At 43.8% G+C, this 23,657-nt stretch overlaps 1 protein-coding gene across 18 annotated transcripts in view; it reads right to left on the bottom strand.

Moving 5' to 3' along the window:
* Nucleotides 1–23,657, bottom strand: part of BIN1 (bridging integrator 1) — a 98,992-nt gene that overhangs the window by 52,475 nt on the left and 22,860 nt on the right. For all 18 annotated transcript variants that reach the window (XM_068138923.1, XM_068138925.1, XM_068138930.1 and 15 more), the window contains exon 2: nucleotides 2,354–2,434. In XM_068138923.1, coding sequence (XP_067995024.1) covers nucleotides 2,354–2,434 — 81 coding nt within the window. The remainder of the gene's footprint in view (nucleotides 1–2,353; nucleotides 2,435–23,657) is intronic.

Here is a 23,657-nt window from a genome sequence, read left to right as displayed (position 1 = left end):
TACCACACAACTGACAACTCATGGAAGGCATCAAAACCCAGCTGCTCTGCCAGGCAGAAATACAACACAGCGACAGGTGTAAGGGCTGCCACCAGCCACCCACTCTGTCTCTCCAGTGAGTATTTCAAATGCAGGACAAGGGAAGCCACAACCCAGTACACTTCAGGGAGGGGCTGTGTTGCACCTTTGCAGCAGGCTGTTTGCTCCCAGGTACACAAGAACAATTTCTAGGACAGATCCTTGTGCCTGTGCCTGAACACAAGTGACTGGGAAAGGGCAGGAGTGGAGGAGCCTTCAAATGAACTTTTTGGGAGGTTAATTGCCAAAGATAATCTGTCTTGAGGGAGTAATATGTGCCAGATGTGCTGCTAGTTAAGCTTTCAAGAGACACAGGTAAATCCTGTAGCCCTGCAGAGGCATGGTTATATCCAGTTCATTTGTCACACAGCAAATCCATCTGTCTGAATGAGAAAGCTCCTACCATTCACAGACCTCAGTGTGGTGCTTTTTTATGAGCCATCCATTCAACCACTATTAGATAGGACAAGAATGCCCTGCTTGAAAATGAGTAAGTGATTTTTAGAATTGCTCTCCATTCCTCAATCCACACATGGGAACATGTGTCAAAGGGGACCAACACAGTCAAGAGCTGCATGACCTCTAATCAAGCAGCAAACAAGGCCACCATTTGATCACACCCCAGCCAGCTCCACAAGAGAGATGTTCTGTCACAAGCCTGCAGCAAGAAGTCAGCTCTCTTCCAGGCATTATTTCCCACTGGAGCAGACTGTGTAAGGAAAAGCCATAGAAACCTCATACATAGCTATACTACACACACACATATCATAAAAATAAGAATTGTGTACATATAAACATATAGCTGAAGTTGTTCCCAAACAACCCAGATAACTCATATTTATTGTTTATCCTATAAAATAGGCATTGTTTGCATTTCTTTCAGAAAAACTGAGGACCAAAGCAAAATCAACACACCCCAAGCAGCAAATGCTGAGCAGCTTCTAGTTCCTTTGGCAAAAATTATTTGGTGAATTTAGTTCCTGGCCTGTACCTGCAAGGTGGGGTGAGATAGCTGTAAGGGGCACAAAGGCACTGCTTGTTTAACAGCACTGCAAATCATGGCTTTGGAAATTGAAAAGCCATCCCAGGTAGCCAGATCTAAAAGTTTGGCTTTGAATTCTTCAGTATTGCTCATTCAAAAATGTTGTTTCCTGATTGCTGATACTTTAAAATGATACAGAAAAGTCAAGCTGTATTCCTCTGTGTACAAGAGAGTATCGCTGGTGTACGTGGAAATGATACATGAACTTCTGCAGTAACAGCCACTACCAACTGCCAAGAGAATGAGCATTAGTCTCCAGGAATCTGCAGTCAGTTCTGGTTAAACATAAGTCAAAGTCAGACTGAAAGATTTTCATTATATTCAGCTGTGGCAAATCCCATCTCAGCCAGTTTTTCAACACATAACCACATCTGCCGAGTCTTAGCAGATGTGATGCAGCTGCTGCTAACAGCTCTACAGAAGGGCTCTAAATATGCCAGAGTACCAAAAAAGCAAAAATATTTCTTCAGCACAACCTGAGGCCAGTGTAGCACTGGCATGAAACAAAAGTAGTACTTCCCCTACCACCAAGCCCTAGGGTGCAAATGCCTGTGTAACTGATGTCTTCCCCTCCTCTGGGTGACTGAAAACTCCAGATTAAAGGAGCATATCAATAAACAAACCACACCCAGCCCAAGACACAAATTTACCCGTTTAAGTGCACATGGGGGAAAATTGCTACACTGCTAAAAAATGTTGTGTGCTAAAATACAGGGTCATAGCAGACACACTAAAGAAAGTACTGACTCAGGCCTGGCACAACAATTGTGCAAGAATGAGGAAGAAGTTAGATTTAGATCTCAGCCATGGCAGGTTGTTCCCTTTTCACCATTTCACCAAAGGAACTGCCTTGTTCCCTTTTTTTGTTCTTTTTAATTCCTAATCTGTTTCCTATCCAATCTATCTTTCAGAGACACAGTGCTGCTCTCTGTTTCCAGCCCAGCATTAACAACTACATTACAAATGAGCTGCAAACCAAAGGAAATGCCGTGGTTGGGCTACTTCTTTTCCTAAACTAGAACAAGTGTCTAGAACAAGTACTACTTTTCAGCATGCACTTTAACTGACTTCATTATAAGGACACTGGAAGACAGTGCAATTTCTCTGAAGTGAACAGCAACGAGTTGTGGGTCGCTTCCATAGGCCTATGGCATCGTTTCACTTAATGCGCTTTAATTGCATTCTGCAGAAGATGAAACCCAGGGTGTCATTACAGATTGCAAATTATCTTACCAGCTGTTTGTTGAAGTTCTGCACACACTGTTCAAACTGTTCATCTTTCGTTTCATCTGCTTTCCCAAGCTTCTGGAGGACCTGCAGGAAGAAATATGAAAGACAGGAGACTTCAAACACAGATACAGCCAAGCAGAGACAAAGGAACAGTTGTGAGGTTTTGTTCATAAGGCTGAAAGGAGGGAAGTTGAAAGGTCTCCTTCCTTGCACTCAGAATTTCTGGAGTATTTCTCCACATGGTCATAGCTTGACAAAAGGATTTGCAGACACATCAGGATGAACTCAGGCCTCTTGCACTTTGTTGTACTGAAGAGCATGGCTGAGGTTTGTCCTTCACTGGTCTAATGCTTTTTGCAGACATAGAATCAGTAAGGTTGGAAAAGACCTCAAAGATCATCGAGTCCAACCTGTCACCCAAGACCTTGACATGGTAAGAGCAATCCAGTTACTTATCCTCCGTATCAGCAAGAAACAAATCACATCCCTAATGTGCCTTGTGTTATGTGCTTACACTTATTCTGATTTAACATTAGTCTCTGTTTTGGACAGGGTGGGGTTTTATGCTCCCCAAACTGCCTTTAAACACAGAAAATAATTCAGAGACCTCCTCAGAAAGAGACAGCAGCTGTAATAGGGAAAGTCCTACTTTATTTCCAGCTTTTCTTACTACGCACATGCTTAGCAGGAGCTGGCTGTTGACAGCCACTAGGGACCTTTACACCATGAAGCGATATGACACTCAGCCTAAGTGTCTTGTCTCACAGAATGTCAGCAGCCAGTCCTGTTTCTCTCACTGCTTCCATGCACAGCACAGCTCCCCACAACCTGTTAAAAAATCTTTATCTATCTACTCCCATTATCATCCTTCTCTCTTAATAACCTCTCCATGCAGTTAAGTGGATCGTTCCCAGACTTTGAACAATGTATTCTATTTTCTGTGCAGGATGATAGCTCTGCCACAAGAAGGCTGGGCAAACTGCAGCAGCTTTGGAGGAGAACAGCAGTTATTTGCCATGCTCCCAGCAACTCCAGCAACAGAGAGAAAAGAATGTGAACTACAGTTGGTTAAGATCAATTACAACATCTTTGTTAATCAAAAATAAAACCTGACCATGACAAAAAAACACCAACAACCCAAACAAACAAATAAAAGAAATCACCAAAACCAAACCTGCCTTGTCTCACAGGGCCAGTAAAAACAATGACAAGCCCACCCAGTCAGTCACAGGAGCTTCTGGAGAGCCAGAGTTGGGCTAGAAAGGGTGCTGAGGGAATATCTCAAAAAGCAAGGGAGCCCTATCTGCCAAGAGCATGACTACCCAAGAGGCAGAAAGAAGTGGAAAGCTCAAGTCTCTCTTGTTCATCTGAGCACAGGAGTCTTTTAGCCACAGATCTCAGCCTTCATGTTCAGCCCCTCCTTGGAAGAAGAGGGTCAGGATAGAAAAGCAGGTCTACAATTAGTGTCCCTACTCTGAAGGACTGTCAGGTTGCCATGAAAGCTATGAAAACCAGCTTCCTCCAGCTCCTTTTACTACTCACAGATCTCCTCAGAGAACATAATGGGGACTTTTCCCCTGCAAGGCAGGGATTGGAATTTGATGTTTGGTCCAAAAACTGGTATTAAGTTTGCCCATGCAACAGGACATAGAAAGTTTTCAGTTGGAAATGATCTATAACGATCACCTAGTCCAAATGCTAATGTATCCTGGCCCATCCTCACTTTTTAACACTGCCAAGGTGGAGGACATTTGTGTTACGTATGTTTGGCTAATCTCAGTTTTTCTCTCCCCCACATAAGCATGGATATTTTCCCAGCTCACTCCTGACTGCAGTAACTGACTCTAGCACTGGACACAACAAAGCAGCACAGACATTCAGCACCTGGCTCATAAATCCTGTTATTTAGGCTGGGATTGAATGCCTGGGAGGGAAACATTGTCTTCCCTTGTCCCTCTGTTCAACAGCCTCTCTTCACCTCTATGAATCTCTGAGGTATTTGAACATCAGCAAAAAGAGGAGAAAGGAGCTATACAGATGAAGACTGACCTCTTTGTGACCAAAGGCTGAACCAATAGCCTCCAGACTCTGAAGCACAACTTTCTACAGCTTAAGCAACAGCATCACTGCAGCTACACGCACCTAACATGCTTGGCCAATCTGTCCACACAGCAAGGCGTACACAGCACAATTATTCCCTTTTTCCTCTCAAACCCTTATCAGGTAAGAGGCTGTTGGGAGAGCAGAAACAGCAACATTAGTTGGACAGCCAAGAGTCCTGTACACCAGCCACTGCTGCCTCTATTGCTTATCTGCTCCAGTGAAGGGGAGCACAAACCACAGCAACACTGCTGCTACACTTTCTTCTGCCATGCCAGCAGACGAGGACTCAGTATGGCCTTATCTTTCTCATCAGGTGATATGGTGAGCCTCTTCCAGAAAGGATACTGCTTCATGCTCAACTGTACTCCCCTAGGCTTTGAGACATGCAGAGTATAGATTTCCCATCTGCTGGGTGATTTGCTAGATGTCCAAAGGCCCATCATGCCAGCAGCACCCATTACTGATAACAATAAAGTACACAAGCTGCAAATTCCAAAGTGGAATGGTGTTTCCAATGTGTAGATCAATAGGATTATGTGGGATATAAAGCAGTTTTTTATGGGGCAATGCATCTGTCTGGCTAGTCAGGATGCCTTCAGGCTTGGAGGGGAGGGAAAGAGACTGTTTAACTGGGAGGAATCTGGAGTATGTCACCAGGGTCAAAGGTTTAGAACAGCCCTCAGTGCTTCCTGGTGTAAAAAACACTGAGCAGCAACCACAGACTATTCATTGAAGTGGCCATGGGTCTGCTTCCCACATGTCCAAGAAGTGAATCTGCAGTTTCACTGCTCCTTGGGGTACAAGCACAGTGAGTCTGGGGCCATCCAGCCACCTGAGAAGATCTTGTTCCACCAGGCTGAGGTGCTGGTCTGCACAAATCCTGAAAAATGCTAGGCACTAAAAGGGCTCTAACTCACAGCCTCTCTCTAAGGAAAATACTCCTCCTGCAACAACAATACTCAGCTGAGGAGCAGCTCTGAATGAGGGAGGAGTAAGTAACACAAAACCTTGCATTTTTCCACAGTGGTGAAACAGAGGACACCAGCAGAGAAACAAGGCACAGAATACAAAACCAGTCACAAGAGAGAGGCTGAAAGTGAATTTCTGGACAGACCAAAAACCCTGTTCTTGCTTCCCACACTCTACCTCTATCTGGCAGATGAAGGCTTGCGCTCCACATCTGCTGGCCCTATATAGTGGTGAGCCCCAGCCACACAAGCCACTCTGATCCCTTTATTACTTGCTATGACACAGTGGAGACACTAAAGCCCTGGGCTGCAGCAGGGCAGGGGTTATCTTCTCATGCCACTGTCTTTCAAAAATAGATCTTCTTCACGCAAACAGCCTAGAAGTCAAACCCTAAAGGCATTTGAGCAGCATAAAATGATGGCTCCACAAGACTGGTCCTCATGCACGCCTGCTCCCAGTTCTCTAGACAGAGGTGTACAGGCAAGCTGTACTAAAAGGTTCCCCTGGACCCATAAACCAGTCAGAGATGGAGCAGATGGCCCTGGGTGTGCTGCTGACTGCAGGCATGCCTGTGCACGCTGCTAATAACCTGTGAGCTCACAGGACAACTCCCTCCCCAGGCTGGTCGGTGCCGTCATAGGTCAGGCTATTCCGGGTGAGCCACGGCTGCTCCCTCCCTTCCTCTGTAATGGTCTTTAATCCTCCAGCTCACTGCAAAGCCAGATAAAGTTCAGATGGAAACTTCTGGCTCTTTGATATCTATTAATGGAGCAGATTTACCAGGTTAGGAGTCAGGACCCTACCAGAACTCCCAAATCTCAGAGTGGATCAGAGATAGTATGATCTGTCAGCTGCTGTCTGGAGGCAAACCACACTGGGCAGTGAGTATGGGCCTGGCATTTAAAAGATTAGGAAGCAATCATGGCTAGGCTCCTTGGTCTGCCCTTGACCTGAGAAGTACTGGCCCTGCATAAGAGTAAGGACAATTTCAAGATGGTACAAGCTAGGGTGAAGAAGGGAATACCTGGAGAGGGACCTGGGGGTATTGGTTGATAGACAACTGGATATGAGTCATCAGTGTGCCCAGGTGGCCAAGAAAGCCAGTGGCATCATGGCCTGTAGTAGAAACGTGGTGGCCACCAGGAACTGGGAGGTTGTCATCCCCCTGTACTCGCACTGGTGAGGCCACACCTTGAGTATTGTGTTCAGTTCTGGGCCCTTCACTACAGAAAGGGCATTGAGGTGCTGGAGCATTCCACAGAAGGGCAACAAGGCTCGTGAAGCGCCTAGAGCACACAGCCTATGAGGAGTATCTGAGGAAGCTGGGGTTGCTCAGGCTGGAGAAGAGGAGACTGAGGGGAGACCTTATTGCTCTCTACAACTGCTTGAAAGGAGGCTGGACTGAGGAGGGGACCAACCTCTTCTCCTTGATGACAAGCAACAAGACTAGAGGAAATGGCTTCAAGCTATGCTAGGGGAGGTTCAGGCAGGATGCTAGGAAGTATTCTTTCACTTACAGGGTGATAAAACATTGCAATGATCTGCCCAGAGCAGTGGAGTCACTATCCCTGGGAGATGTTCACGCAGCATGTGGACCTGGCACTTAGGGACATGGTTTAGTGTTGATGCTTCAGTGCTGGGCCGAGGGTTGCACTACTGGATGTTTGAGGTCTCTCCCAACAAGATATATTCTGTGACTTTGCATGCAACCCACAAAACACTTTGTGCAACAGATTTCAGAAGGGAGAATCTGGCATCACTGTGGGTTCCAGTCTTGGGTGATTCACAGATCTACTATGACAGGATGGGGATGTCTTCCCAAACAATATTTTCAGCCTCAGCCTCTGTGCATATTTGGACACTTAAACACTATTTCCCTGTGTTCCTCAGAAACCAACAATTAGCTATATCTGCAGGTGCTTTGCATTTCTCATGCCTAGGACCAGAGGCACCTGACCAACTACTGCAACATCTCCTAGCAGAGCCAAATTCCACCCATGAAGCCTCAGTTTGCCCTGCCTTTAAATAAAAGCAAAAAAGGAGTTTTAAAGCCTCTGAAGATCCTGGGCAGTAAAATGCTATAAATAAAGAGGTAAATGATCAGATTCCTCTTATATCATGGATATATTTGTAGTTTGCTGTTGCAGGCAGGAGTATTTGAAGTAAGCTTTGCATTATTTACTTTGAGAGGTGATATAACACAGAAGTGACACAGAAATAAAAAAATCCTCTTTACCAGAGTTGTGGCACTCTGTGAGCAATGGTCAACAAAGTAAAGGCATTAAAAAGAGCAACTTGAAACAAATGTTCCATTTTGCTGGGAAGGGAAATCCAGGCTGCAGTTTTTTTTTCCTCACAGGTGAGTAAGATTCACAGGATGACTCAGCATTATCTAAATAGCACAGCTTTGTAGGACTCAAAAAGAGCCATCTTATCTAGCTGCACTTTATCCTCTTTTCTAAGTGAACAGGAAGAAACGTTCTTGAAGGGCAAACCCCTGTGCTGATTAGCATAGGGTATCCACAGCTCTGCTTTGAGCACTGGCACTAAGCAAATTGAGGACCAGGGTCAGCTCTGTAACCACCAAGCTCTCTGATGTACAGCAATCAGCATTAAGGACAAACACTTGCCAGCAGTGCAGCAGCAGCTAGCGTGAAGAAGCCGTGTCAGACCAACTAAAATGCAGTTTTGCTTTGCTCTGAAGTGCAACTGTAACAGATTCACATTTATGCTTTCTAACAGAGAAATATGCCAACTGCTTAATGCATCCACAGTTCTCACTCAGCACCTGCCCTCACTTTCTTCTTAAATATCAATGCCACAAAAAGACCCCAAACCCCAAATATTCTCAGCAAACCCCATGTAGACCCATTATGTGAACCGGCAAGCTAACAAAACTCTACTTTTCTCAGCATATGGATCACCCAGGCCAGAGAGCAGTTTGGGGATGCAAGTGATGAGTAGGAAGACTGGGGAGGGGAAGGGGTGGGGGGGAAATGAAGCTTGTGGTCCCTAAACAGAGCTAAATATGCATCTGAAACATTTGACTTTAGGGTGGTCCATCCCTGATGGAGAAGTCATTAAGCCCATAGCCAGAGAGCTTGAGCCCTACAGATCCACATCTTACCCTTTATTGTAACAGAAAAGGGGCTGTAGTTAAATCTTAGTGATAGGGGCCCAATGCTCTTAAACAACTCCATCTCCTGGCCTCTCCACCCCTCAAAATTCTCCAGCTTTTGGTATGTGCCAATTCCAGTGCATATTCTTAACTATCAGCTGGGCACAGGGCCAGTAAATACTGTGACTAATTTTGAATTGCAACACATTGGCATGTGCCAATGGGTCAAATAGAATAAATATATCTTTGATCTCAGGCTGTTGCTGCTTCCTCCATGGAGTTACTACACTCAGAAGAGCGGGAGAAGAAAATAGTGTCCAAGTCAGATGAAAAGCACAAAGCCACATAACTTAATGAAGTACAAAAAAAAAAAAAAAGGACATTTCTTGACTTTTGTTTGTGCCTGGTTTCTTCTCTGCCCAAACGAAATATGACTTGCTCAGTGAAGTAGATTTGTGCTCCTGGAATAATTCTGGGTTTTGCACTCAAACTTGGGGAGAAAAGCAAGAATGGCACTGGGAGCACAGCACTTCCTCCTGCCCTCCATGCCTGCCTCTAGGCTGGTCTTTGGGGACAGCCTGCCTCTCCTCATGCAAGCCTGGCATAATTAATTCTCTCTTTGAACCAACTGAACAAAGGAGGATGGGGGTAGAGAGAAAGAAACTCCAAACATATTAATACTTCACTTTAAATAGAGAAAATTGTTCCTATAGACACCCTTGGATCACTGGAAGATGGGAAAGGGCAGTGTCACACTTGGCACAGACAGAGAGGTTCTTGTTTGCTTCTTACTTGCTAACAAGGTTCAATAAATCCTGCAAAGACAGGACATTGCCTTCTTCACTGAGCTATGAATTGGGAAATTAGAGTTCAATATGGCATATTGTTAAAGACTTCCTGAATGACCTGGAAAAACCATGCCCACATTCATCCAGCTGTGAAGTGAAGTGTTTGTTCAGCACGTCACAGGCTCACCAAATTTATCCCTGGGATCTTCAGCTGCCAAATAGGAAAGAGAGGTACAGAGAGATGAGGTCACCAGTTCAGAGTGCTCAGCTCAAGAGACATTGAGTTTAATTTTCAAAACTGTTCCTTTAACTGAAGTATGTGACAGTTTCCAGGCTTAGCCATACTCTAAGTTTGGGGAAAAAAAAAACTCAGACAACTACAGATTTTTTTTTCTGGTCACACTGTGGTATTGAAGCCCCAAAATTTGAAAGAAATTATGCTGACAGTGAAGAATTTAAATCATTAGAATAAATTGTGTGGAGATCCTTTGCTAATGCAAGACTTTAAAAGAAGTTAGACAAGCACCTCAGGTGTGATTTAAGCTGGTCTGATCCCACTCCACACAAGAGGTGGACCTTGTAAGGTCCTTCCAAAGCCAGTCTTCCCAAATCCTGAAGATGACAGCAGAAGATTGTCAATCACTTTGTCACCCAACAAATATTGTCTACACAAAGACCTCATTCCTTCCTCCTAGTCAGAAGCATACCTTACATAAAGCATGACTAAATAACAATGGTTTGTATAGGTTTCCAACAAAGAAACACATCACTGCCACCTTCCCAAAATGGCTCTATGTACTGCAAAATTTCTGTAGGAATATGAATCACACTGCATTACCTAGAAGGCTCAAATCAAACATCTGCTTCTGACAGCCTCACTGTGATCTCCATCTTTAGGACACATTTCTTGAGTTTAACATGACTCAGTGTGTTCATATAGGATTGCCCTCATTCTGTAGACAATGGGGGAGGGGGAGGCGGAAACAACCAGGAGATCCACTTTTTCAGCATGAATTATTTCCCAGAGAAACCTGTTTCCCCAGAATGGCCTCAGATAAAGTTCATGGGAATAAGTTTCACCAGAAGCTGGAATTAACATCTTAAGAATATACCTTTGTTTCTGATCAAGCCAGGTGTGAGACAAAATGTAGAAATAAGCACAGCAGGTGCAGGACTTTTTTCAAGTCTGGTGGCTTGGAACAACAAACAGCTTATTCCTAAAGCTGAGGCATAAGTAATGAGTAACAGCTCCAAGAAGGGGTTACACAAAGGACCTGTCCCACTGCATGTCACACCATGTTCTCCTAAGCACACATACGTAGAGTGTTTTCCTTTGCATACCCTGCTAAGACTCCCCTTTTCCTATGAAGCACAAGAGGACTGTGGTTGCAGCAGATTCTTCTACAGCAGATGCCATTCTTGTTCTGAACTCAGAGGCCTTCCGTGAAGGAGCTACAAGGTACAAGTCTATAGCAATGGCACAGTGGGGACAAGCTATTCCTAACTGCAGCAAGTGCTTCACCCAACATCTCAAGCAAATCAAAGTTACTGTGCTCAGCAGCTGCCTACTGAATGATTTCCAAGATACTCTTCCCTCTTAGGCATAGGCTTAAGTACTCCTTTGCTTTTTTACCACACTGCCTGAGTACCCCAAGAGCAACAATCCAACAACTTCTCTCTCACCTTTCTCCAAAACCTACAGCAGGAGTATCTCTTGGGCTACTATAAGACATTTCTTTGTACCCTCCCGTATTTGGCCATACAAGTACCTCATATGCAAAACTATCTGGCAGGCATTAGATAAGTGATCAGGAAAACAAGATTAAACCTATCAGCCACCCATCATGCCTCCAGTGGGCAACCACCCCTTGCAACACCCTTGCAGCTTCCTGCTGCTACTCCATGAACAGTTTTGCATTAGAAACATCTATGTAATACACATACTTTGGAAATTTGCCTTTATTCCAATAAATATTGATTGAAGTAGCACTCTAGCATTTGGGGGGTACTTTTTGTACTTTGGTGCAGAAAGGTCATTTACTGATCTAGTGTTCTTCTTTTCAGTACTTCCTCCAAGTTCCCAGGATATCATCAGGAACCTGAACAAATAGACAGTTTATTAGTTGAAGGATTCAGGTGAAGAGCACAAAGACACCTGACATATCAGTGTCTAGGGTTGAGGGGAAGGCCTCAAGCCTTCTTCCCCCCTGCCCCCGTAAGTGAAGGGAAGGAAAATGAAAGAAAGGGAAAAAAAACACAGCCGGATTAGCAAAGGATTTTGTGCTGTATTTACAAAGCAGTTTAGGAAATGCAGGGGAATATATACACAATTTACAGTACTTACAATATATACAGAAATATACAACAAAGTAACACAGGAATGAGATTCCCTTCCCCCGCCAGGAGGAAGGGTTTCCCCCCTGTACCCCGTTCTCTCCCCTTTTTCCCCAAAGAGGGTTAGAAAGAGAGAAAAAAGAGCAATCGTTAATTAAAAGCAGTTATAATTAGAGCAAAATGTGTTAGTAAGTTTAGTACAGGCCTTATCGGTTCCAAGGTCAGTCTGGCCGAAAGCCCAGAAGCTGTGAGCTGCAGAAGGAGGGGGAAAAAGTGCAAGACTGAGACTAGTCTCTGCTGAACTCAGAGTTCAAAGTTGCTTTCTACCGATCCACCAATGAAATTAGTTTAGACCTGTCCCTTGTTTATAAAACATTCGGCCATAGTGTCCCTTTTCTTAAAGGCACAACCTCAAACGGTCACAATCAGGTACACTACAAATGACACATTGCTTGAGATCAGCAATTGTGGAGAAGAGGGCCCTTCCACATTTCATCATCCTGCCTACATCAGGCATGGATTTACCAATAGTGTGAAAAGGAATGCTATCCCCGCGTTATCACTAGCACACAAGTCTCCACAGCAGGCAGTGACATCAGCAGTTCAGCTTCCCCCTCTTCCCAGCTGATCACAATTATCTCTTCTATACAGTGCTGTGCAGATTTCAAGTATCTCTTTCTCACGCAGCCAAAGATGTAAAGGACAGTTAAGAGTGGCCAGCTCAGCTGACATTACCACTGGGCAGAAAGCGCATTGTGCTGAAGCTCTCACACTTGCATTTGAAGACAGGGATTGCTATGCTTCTGTATCCAAGTTTGCCATATGAAACCAGAGAACTGGGGAGGCATCTCAGGCTTTTTTGATTTGATAAATTCTTGAAGAAGGTACAGGATACAGCAATTCAAGGAAAATTGGTTTCATGCTCATCCTCTCCTCTCAAAACTTCACACCAAAATCTCCCAGCCAAGGCAAAGCTTTAAGTGCTCCTAGTTCTCTACTCAGTCACTTCTGTCCTCCACACAGTTTCCAGTTCTCAGATAACTAGATCTGATTCAAGCTCAGCAGCTTTTATTTTTGATGGCAGTCTCAGAGCTCAGTTACCAGCCCTGGACAAGAAGACCCTCTGCTCTGCTCCAGGGTGAAAGGGTGTTGACAGATGCTGAATATATTACAAACAAGTGGACATGAGCTATCACTCCCCAAAGGAGAAGGTAATGGCACACTGAGGAAATGTTGCTATTGTGAATTAATGGGAGGGATCTGTCAAAAAGAAAATAAAAGAAAAAAAACCTTAGATTGCTTTTATTCCTGCTACACACCATACATTCACCAGCATGAAAAATAGGCCATGAAACAGTACATGGGTGGCTGTTTAAAACTAATGGAAAAGATGTCAAGAAGAGTACAGGGCTACTGTGAAATGGCAACTCTTTAATATGATAGGGTGTGAACAGGGGAAAAAAAGTTTCCCATTCAATCTTCCTTCAGGAAAGGCAGTACTAGCCTACCACTCATGTGTCTTCATAGATGTCACATGGAATATCTGGGGATCTTGGTACTATCCCATAACTACTGAGATAGTAAGATTCATCAGATCAGCAGAGCTCTGCACATTTCATTCACAGGAATGCTTATGGACTGATCTCCCTCTCACTCACACCTGTACACCATGGCCCAGAAAATGCCAGCTCCAGGCAACCAGGATTGCTGATTACAGTGCAGCTGCAAGCTTGGTCAGTGTTGCATCATCGCTTGTTGTACACAAACTCAAGGGAAGTGGCCTGTCTTGTTTGGAATGTTTGATTACAGTGAGATCCTGACCCCAAGATCTTACCCTTCTGAACTGCTGCAGTTGCTAATGCATTATTACACTAACAAGAATGAACCAGGACCACTTGTTCAGCTTAGCAAAGGGCAGAAGAGTTGCAAAGCACATAGAAATTAAAATCCCCAGGTCTTCTGAAGACAAAAGATGCAGCTCAGTCAACAAATAGTAAGTGACAGCATAAAACACTTCTAGCACTGGTTATGTAAGTGCAGTTTTGCAAACTTTGCTTTTCAAGTGAGGGAAGTGGAAACAAAAAGGAAGAGGAATGGTAAAAGAAAATCCTTTCCAGCAAATCTTTCCCCAGTCACAGGCCGCCGATTGTTCCTGACAAAGAATGCAGAAGGAAGGTAGATGCAAAGACAGGTTGACTGCTGACATGACAGAGCAGTTCTGAAGCAGTTGATGGTATCATGTCTCTCTGCCCAGATCATACATTTGTACCTTCATTTTAGATTAAAAATGAGCCAAACTCAGGAACTTTCCTCCCCTGCAATAGATGGCTGAAAGCACTTTTTTAAAAGCTAGTGTTCCAAAAAAATGGCTTCACCTGGCCTCTCTGGACACTACTTGTCATCACACCTTCCTGCCTATACTCTTTCAGTGCTGTCTGAAGTCACAGGTGAACTCTCCAGAGAGACACATGGCAAATATGTAGCTCATGGTGTTGACAAAGGGTTGAGTTCCACCAGCTTTTACCGTGCATTTTTCATCATAATGCCAGCAGAACATAGCTGCAAATCCTTCACGTGTCTAATGGAGGATATGGAGCATCTAGCTCTCAGGGCCAAGTCTAAAACACAGTTCTTTATATCTGGGTTGCATGAGCTGCTGCCAGACCAGACTTTGGAATGGCAGTATCAGAAGAAAGCCATGTTCATGAAAGAATGAAGGCTTACCAAAGGTCTGTAATGGAAGACAAAACAATTCCCCTTTAGGTGACCAAAAGCTGTTAGGATATAGTAGAACCATAGAATCTTTAAGGTTGGAAAAGACCTCCAAGACCACCCGTCAACCTTGCAACACCATGCCCACTAAACTTTGTCTACTAGATATATATATACACACACAAAAATATATAGCTATCTTTTTTTCCTTCACTAAGGATTCAGAGCAACCAACCCATGAAAACCCATACATGTTTAACACCTCCTGTTTTTATATGCAGCCATGGTTTGAAATTCCCATTTAAATTTTATTTGCAGAAGCCCTCCCCTCCTTTTTTATTTTACTAAGCACACACTTTCAGACAAACACAAAAATCCCCATCTAAACTTAGACCAGGGGAGACAGCTCTGCTGTAAATGTCACCAGGTTTAAGCCATGGCTGGGAGGAGAGCAAGTTTGTGTTACTGTCAGTCAAAAGTCAGGCAGAGACATATTGGTGTATCAAACACCATTGTCAGCTGTCTCCTCTAAAGCAATCACAGAGTCTATTCTCAGAACCTGCAAGCCCTCACTGTGGCCATTAATAACCAGGGGAACTGTCAGCAACTTGCATCTAGCTCTCCCATTGCCCTGCTCCAAACACCACCAACTCAAAAAGGCATGAAACTGTAAATGGACCTGCTTTATTTGTGGAAAACAAAACCATTCCATATATGAATTTATGTGCCTACCTCTGGTCTGTACAACAGCAGCACACTTAAGCAGACTGAGTTGAGCCTGTGCTCAGCAAACCTGCAGCATTGCTCAGGTGTATGACACAAACAACCAGAATTTGCTTTTCATGATCCATCTCTCCAGTCACATCCTTTTATGGAGGGAGAGGGAGGCATGCTTGCACCTGCAGTCTTTCATCTCTCAAAAGGGCTTTCTGATATCGTAAGATTCTCCAGGAAACAGGCAGATTCCTGGTGATCTGGGAGCAAACCCCATTGCTTTTGACTGAATGACTCCAGGTTTGTGGCAGTTCTTGTGGGCAAAACTCATCTCTCCCTCTTCTCTATGCACCTCAGACATGAAAGGATGTAGATAATAGGAGGCTCTTGTTACACATGACTGACTTTAGGTTTTCAAAACAGACACATTAAAGCAGAACAGACGCAACAGAAAAAGCAGAGTAACTGAAAAGCAGATGTGACTTTTGCCTTTCTACATGGAGCAAAGATGGGCAGTACCCAAAAGAGGGCAGGTCTATCCCACAGCCTGGTCCCTGGGCATGCATATCACTGGAATTACATCCATCAGTGCCTGAGCACTCCTTGTCTATTACATCATTAATCATCTTTCTGGTTATCCAATAACTGAAAATCATCCACAGAAATCACCTGCAGATCTGCAGACATTATAGTCATTCCTTCAGTGCTTCTCTGTCAGCACAAGACTGACACAGCTATCAGCCAGAATCACTCAAGTGCTCAAGTGATGCCACCTAGCTATATTATTTCAATCTTTTGCTTGCTCTGTGATCTACTGTCCAGTATTCTCACAAGTTTTTATTAAACAGCTGGTACACCCAAGCAGTGCCACATCTATAAGCAGTCCTAGCTCCTGCAAAGAGTCAAGCACACAGTTCACACCCCTCTTGCACAACTGACTTCACCCTTAGCATGTTTTCAGAAATGGTAAAAGGGGCCTCTTGGAAATTCAGGGATCAGTTTGGGTTTCTCTGTTTTCTCCTATAAAAGTCATGCAAATTATCATCCTTTTGAAACCATTTGAACTGTTACAATGCAGAACACAAACTTATTGGGGATAGAAAATAAACAAGAGGATAAATTTGCAAAGTTACAAGGAGACTAAGTTACCTTGTCAGAAATTATTAACTCCAGTGATTAACAGGCCAGGATCTCCACTTATAAAATTCAACTCCCTTTCCCATCCCGTCACACCACTTGATAAGATAAAGGCACCTGGTATTTATATAGGTTAATGTTTCTCATTCAAAAAAAGAGAAAAAAAAAATATTAGCTTTACTTCACCATAAGGAAAACTCCAGGACATTTTCAAGATCACAGAATTGTCATGGCTTGGAAGAGACCCCAAGGATCATTAAGTTCCAAGCCCCCTGTGGGACATCCTCCACTAGATCAGGTCGCCCAGGTTGACATATAAACAGGTATTTGCAGGGTGATTCTGACTTTATTCCTTTGAGTATGCAAATTGTGTTTTTTTACAAGAAGCTTGAAATAAAGGAATAAAAGGTATTCCAGTTTGAATCCCAGCCCACTCCTACAACAGGAGCAATCTGCTGTGCTTTCCATACTTAGGCCATAAAGGTCAGCCATGATCACAGCAGCAGTTAGCAGCTTGCAACCCCTAAGTACACAAGTGAAAGCAGCCCAGGAGACAGAAAGAAACTTGCCTTCCAGGAGGAAATCTGGTATAATTTGTAGCTTCAGCTCTGCTCTACATTGCCCTCTTGATCAGGAAGTTCAAGACCACCTATGTGCTCACCAGAGCTAAGGAGAAAGCATTGCTTTCTCTTCCACCAAAAACTTCAACAACAAAATCCTTTTCATAGATTCTTTCTGGGAATTTTCACCTTTTTTGATTAAAAAAAAATACAATAAATTCTTTTTAATGTCTAGGTTTTGATTCAAGTTGAAAGTTCCTACTTGTCACTGAAGATCTGATTTTGTCAAAGTTTTCAGCCATATTCTGTCATGATATTAAAAATGCTTTCATACCAACCCAGTTACACAAGATTAAAGAACACCTGACTTGTTCTGTGACTCATTTGGTGCTAATCTTGTTACAAAGGCTAACAATAAAATCAGTTGTCTGTCCAGAGCCTAGAGGCCTTGCTGACCTTCTGTGGTTAAAACATGCTTATTCTATAGCTAACAGCACTCATGGCAAAAGAAGGACAGAACTGCATCTAGTTGATTTTATCTCCTCTTGCCCAAGAACTCATTTGCAAAGGGATATCAGGAAGAAGACAAGATCAAGCACTGGGAAAACTCAAGCTCAGCCTCTGGATCAAAGTAAGGCTGTTTCTCCACATCACTGCTGCTTAGCAGATGTCACACCCATTCACTGTTACCCATCCTTGGTTAAATCACCACTATCTGTACAGCTGTGTGAAGTCCCCTCTATTATTCAAAATGGGCTAAGAGAGCAACACCAAAAGGATGTTTATGTCCAGTGATGAAAGCTGTCTTTTATGTCAAGTTTTCAATATTTCATAAACTTCTAGTTCCCTTTTTCAGTATTAGGAGACAGTGCCTTGCAATTCCCCCTTTCCTAGCTTAAGTCACAGAAGTTTCAATTTGTCGCATGTATAATACAGCAAATCAAAAGATGCAAGGTGGAGCCAAGTGCTTCTATACAAGTCTCTGAGGTTGTACAGACTGTAAACCTTCTTTGCTCTGCATCACAGGAGAAGAAGATGTTTTGATGATTACAGACCTTCACAGTTTACCACGCAAGCAGATCAGTGTACATCATTTGACCCACTGGCTGCTACAAAGCTGTTTCACTGCAGGTGAACCAACTTGTTGGACTACCTAAGAGATGGTGTACAAGCATGGTTCCTGCCCAGGACACAGCCTACAGGAGCTGCCAGCCATAGAACACCACTCAAAACTCTCACAGAAACAGTGCTTGAACCAGAGAAGACCTTTCTCACAACTAAGTGTATTCACGGCCTCTTACACTCAGTTTCGTACTTAATATGTTAAAATCGACATGCAGTAGGGTAACTCATACTATACTGGATGACCAAGAAGGATCCAAGAATACAGTCTAATTAAGTAGTCAGATCAACCAAGGAACCTGCTAATACATGTCTAGTTTTGGACTCACTGTACAGCAGTAGAGACACTCATGTCCCAGTCACCCACATAACCTTGCACCAAGTTAGCCCTAAGAAGAAGGTGGAGAGACTCCTTTTCTCGTCAGTGTTCCCTGTGCAGTGCTGCCTCAAGACAGGACAGCACCTTAGGGAACACAGAGATCTGACTTGCCTGCACTGGAACAAGGGCAAGCTTAGTGTAGTATCTCTTTATCTGACATTTGATCTGTTATAACCACATCCACTAACTAGTCAGGCTGTGCTCTGAGATCAGCTCATTTTCTGTACTGCAAAAGAAAAGCCAGTTCACCACTAGAGAGACAAAGCACCAAGCTATGACCTTAAGGTAAATTCACATAGCAGCAAAAAACAGGCAAGCTTTTGTGCTTCTTTCTATCCAACAGGATGCATTTAGACATTTTGCTACAGCTAATAGGGCAAGTTATCTATTTTAAAACCTGACTCATTTAAACATTAACTCTCTCCAGACAGTTATGTGCAACTTGGGTAACAATCAGTCTCCTAATCAGCTTTTTGAAAAGCTTCTGCTTCTGGAACAGGGAGTATCATGTTTGAATCTCTACTATAAAGTTAACATTTTAAGCATTTTTATTTCAGATTATGTGCCAGTGATTTGTCCTCCTTGTCCCAAACATGAAATACTGCAATGACCTTTTCCACTTGCCCAGTTCCTTGCAGTAGATTTGCTACATTATTAACATGAGATAGATTTTTTTTCTTTGACATAGTTCCCTTCATCCTGGTGGTGCTCCATTCTCTTCCTGTTCTTGCTACTACTGAAGTCAGGGAAGAGACAGAGCCAGCAAAACAAGGGAACTAAGATTTCAATTACTGAAGTGACTTAAGGTTTTGTTTGCCTGCTCAGAAGAGTAAATCCCATGGAATGAACCCTGCAAAGCAGAGTCCAGATCTATGCTGAAGGGGCACAGGGCAGTGATCCAACGCATGAAACAAGGCAGAAACAGCAACAGATGCAACAAGGCACTCCAGAAAGTATCAGAACGTCGCCACAGTTAACACATGGGAGTTGCTTTAGAAGTTACATACTGATTCTCTGACTGCTCCTGAAAGCAATTATCAGTCAGGAGGTGAAACAAACAACCAGGAAGACAAAGGCATCAGCCAAGCAACCTCCACCGTGCATTGCCAAAAAAAGCATCCTTCTCAATAGGGACAAGGGGATCAATGAGGCTGGCATTTGGTGCAAAGCTAAGTCACCACTCTGAAGACAGGTCTAAGCAGACATTCTAGCTTCACTCATGCTTGGATGGGCACAGAGACAAGCTCTCACAAACACACTGTGCTAGTGGCCTAGATGGGCCAGGTTTTAATAAAGCAAGTACCTCCAAGAGTACAAAGTACACATGGAAAGTATACTCTCAGAATTCATCTGTCATCTTCAGAATGGAAAGAAAACCCCACTGAAGTTTTAGACCATCACCACAAACAAGTCCACTACATTGGGTGCTGATCACTACAGGACTGGGCTAACAAGGTTCCAGATGCAGGAGATCATGTTAGGAACCAAATAAAGGTCCAAGCTCACTCTGAAACAGTCATGACAGGTTTTGGGATGGTGGCTTTCATTTTGCAACACCCTAAAACAGACCTTCCAAAATTCTTGTACACAGAAGTCTGTCAAGCAAAGGAAAGCAAGTTGACTTGAGTGACACACAACATCATGACTTTTCTGCCTGAAAGTTTGAGAAGCAGGCCAAGAGCAGAGCTGTTTCACAATGCATCACAGCATCACTAAGGTTGGAAGAGACCTCAAAGATCATCAAGTCCAACCTGTCACCACAGACCTCATGACTAGACCGTGGCATCATCTTCAGGACTGACACATACTACATTTGCATCCTGCTCCATGCCTTCCCTAGCTGGCTCAGTACCTATGGCTCCACAAGGATAGCATCTCTGAGGGACCTTTGTCCAGGGATCAGGCTATTCTACAAAGATATTGCAGACAAGAGTTGAAACCATGCCCAGCTCTATATCCCAAATCCACTTCCAAACAAGAGGGCAGCAGACACTTTCATTGTTCTCTACTTCCTTTTTAGCTGAATCAGAGGGGTGAATTTAGGGGGGGAAAAAAGAGAGAAGAAATATCCTGTGGGAAAAGTAAAATAAAATATGGCAGGGGAAAGAAAGGCTGCCTGCACTTGAGATTTCCCTGCACAATGAGTAACCAGATACCATCATGTGCTACAGAAGCCATTGAGTGCTCCTATACCCCAGCTGATAATTTTAAAGGATCACCTGTAAAATCAAACAAAGGGAGGTAAACATACTGCTTCCACCGAGTCCTAAACATAAGGTGACAAGCCACCTGGAAGAGAGGGAGGTGGGAGAGCAGCAGGGAAAGAAAAGTTTGTACCTACCAGGCAACCTGTATGAATTGGAAAATTTGTGCACCAAGGGCTGACATCAAGGTCCCGGCTCAAAGTAGGAGTAGAAAAGAGCTTAAGTGAGACACACAGGATCAGCACCATATATGCAGACTTGGCTTTGAAATTAAATTCCCTTTCAAAAGAGTCAAGTCAAAAACTCCTTGCTCGTCACAAGTGGAAGGACTACAGCTGCCTGCCTCACATTACTCTCTGCTTAGAAACTCAAAGTGTAAACAGCAAGGGGTTTAAACTGACAGCAAGGCCAGAAGACACTGGGTTGAAATTACAGATTTGTTAATAAATGTAAGAAAATGCTGTGTGATTTTCAGCATGTGGCCTGCAGACTTCAAGGCCTATGAAGAAGGACCATGGAAAGCAAACTGTGGTTTGGATATTTACATAGAAGGCCAAACCCCCAGAAAAGAAAATCAAGGCCCCATGATTCAAGAAAGGGTTTGAAGTCCTGCCCTAATTCATCCAGAGCATGGGCAAGTCATTTTTGGGTTGTTTTTTTTAAATCAGGTATATTCCTCATTATGGCTTTAAGGGAGTCTTGGTTGCAAGGGAGCCTCCTTCAATCCCACTGACATATTTGCAGATCACCCAGGTAAGGGGATGGAGAGAACAAAACAAAACAAAACAAAACAACTATAACTTCACCTTACACAACTTGCTGTCAGGTCTAACCTTCCAGCAGGAGTCAGTACCTGGTGTGGCCAACAAAACAGCCAGCACCTCAGATGAATACTCTGATTAGGAATAAAGTCTTAAACTGGGAATGAGTGGGGTGAACAAATAAAAAGAACCAGAGAGACAAAAAGTTTTCTTTCAAAAAACCTTTTAGAGGTTTCTCTGGTTTTCATCATTCCCAGGCAGAAGCTGGAGGAGTTCAGTAACATCCCTCTCTTGATCCCCAACCAGAATCATGTCAGGTCTGATAGAAGATCTGTCCAAACATGGCATATCCCATGTTGTACATCCAGGAAGGCTCCTAACCCAGCCACCAACCTTCACATTCAGCAAGACACATGCTGTGACTGCAGCAAACTGCTGTGAGCAGGCAAAGAGGTACCTTCCTCTTCAAAATAGAGGGCATCAGTGTGACACATGCTAAGCCACACAGATGTCATTCCAGTACAGTCACATCAGCCTCCTGGGCAGCTCCTACATATTAATTTTGGCTTGACATGATTTTAATAAAAATGAATCATGACAGCAAGCAGGAAGTGTTCCATGACTGCTGCTGTCCACACTAATAGCTTGGGAAAATGAACATGGCCTGTGCATGCTGTACAGCCTGTGCACACTGCTCTATGCCCTCCTTCCCACAAGGCAAGTGCCATCACCTCAATACTTCTACTATCACCTGTGAAAAAGAGGTGTAGGCATTGAGGTTGCCATCAGCAGTTGCTGCAGCACCTGCACAATTTTACACCACACTGGATGATGCTGCAGATACACCATCTGTCATGCCCAGCAGGTTTCAACTGAACTCTTGAGATCTCGTTGGCAAGAGACACAATCTGTTGACTTCCTTTCCCACCGCTCATGGACATGGCATAAAATCTTCCTTGTGGACCTTACCCTACTACAGGTTTCATTTCCCTCTCCTTAGGGAGCTTTGCAAGCATAGCCAAATAAAGATAGGAACTGGAGTGCTCCCACCGAGAGGAACAGAAATCTGAGAAAGGAGGAGAACTTCTTGCACCAGTTCATGCCTCCAATTTCAACTTGCTTGTCCAACTCCTCTCTCCAGCAACTACTTCTCTCCAGCATTAGCAATGTGCAGACCATAGAGCTGCAAAAGTGTTAAAAGCTAGCACTACCTGAGTGAAGACAAGTTTTAGAAAAACAAAAACCCCACACAACAGATTTAGCTACAAAACATATCTGTAAGAGTGAAGATACCAGGGAGCAAAGTCTATTTATCCCTATTCATTCACTGCTTGTTATCTGCACCTACCTCTAAAGAGTCACATTCACCCAATATTTATTTTCCGCTTGTGCAAACTTCAACAGCCACTTTTCTCACACCTTTTCTCCCTCCCTCCCCCAGAATGACAATGAGAGACATTCCCAAGCCACTTCAGCAATACCAAGCTGAGGGACACACATCCCAGGAGGCAGCAAAATCACTGCCTGACACCCCAGGAAGAGGCAAGTGCCGAGCAGCACGTCCATGCGCCTGGCTGCAGCTCCCAACAAAAGAAGCCTTTGTCCCCTGGTGGCTTTCAGCATGGCTACTGCCAGAATCAACAGGGATCGATTCCAGCAGTGCTAGGAAACAGGATAGGGCAGGAAAGAATAGGCTTGGCTGGTCCTACTCTCTATGCACCTCTGAAAGTGGCTGTATGTCAGAGACCTCGGCTTTTAAGAAGGACACCATCCTAATAGCCTTCAGGCATTGCTTAGGAGATACAGAAACCATCTTTTATGGATAGCTTATACATATGGGACCTTCCTTTTGATGGGATTAAAAGTAACCAGTGTCTTTACAAAAGGAAGAATTGCCTAAGTGGGGGTTGGAAGAGAAAGGGAGGAACCAGACAGTTCCCCTTATCTATGTGCATAAATTCCAACGAGGCATCTGCGAAGTACCTTATCTTGAACCTAGCTGTTAATCAGTAAGGGGTCTGTCTGAGGATGGCAAGATGCTGAACACAGCCTAATCTTTTGATCTTTCAGGCCAGAGCACAGACTTAACAGACTACTGACTATTAACTTCTCCACTGAGAGAAGTGAAGAACCTAATTTAAATGAACATAGGATGTATGATGCAGGGGGGCTTACATGTGAACGGGAACGTGTAGTAGGCGTTTCAGGAAAGACTGTAAATCCTGAGTACCTGAGCCAAAGGGGAAAGGGAGAGGGGAATTTGCATCCGGGAATTTAGCATAAAAGGGGAGCTGCATCTCCCAGCAATTTGAGAAACCCCACAAGGAATTGTCCTGTGGACTCTCCCTTTATTCAAATAAAGTGTTATTAAACTTCTCTGTCTCCATTGTGAACAGGAACTTCTAA

Source organism: Melanerpes formicivorus, unplaced genomic scaffold (genome assembly GCF_026170545.1).
Source record: "Melanerpes formicivorus ecotype bairdi unplaced genomic scaffold, bMelFor1.0.p_v2 SCAF_5, whole genome shotgun sequence".
Taxonomy (NCBI): domain Eukaryota; kingdom Metazoa; phylum Chordata; class Aves; order Piciformes; family Picidae; genus Melanerpes; species Melanerpes formicivorus.
The sequence above is the reverse complement of the archived record's forward strand: the minus strand, read 5'-3'. Positions and strand labels throughout refer to the sequence as shown.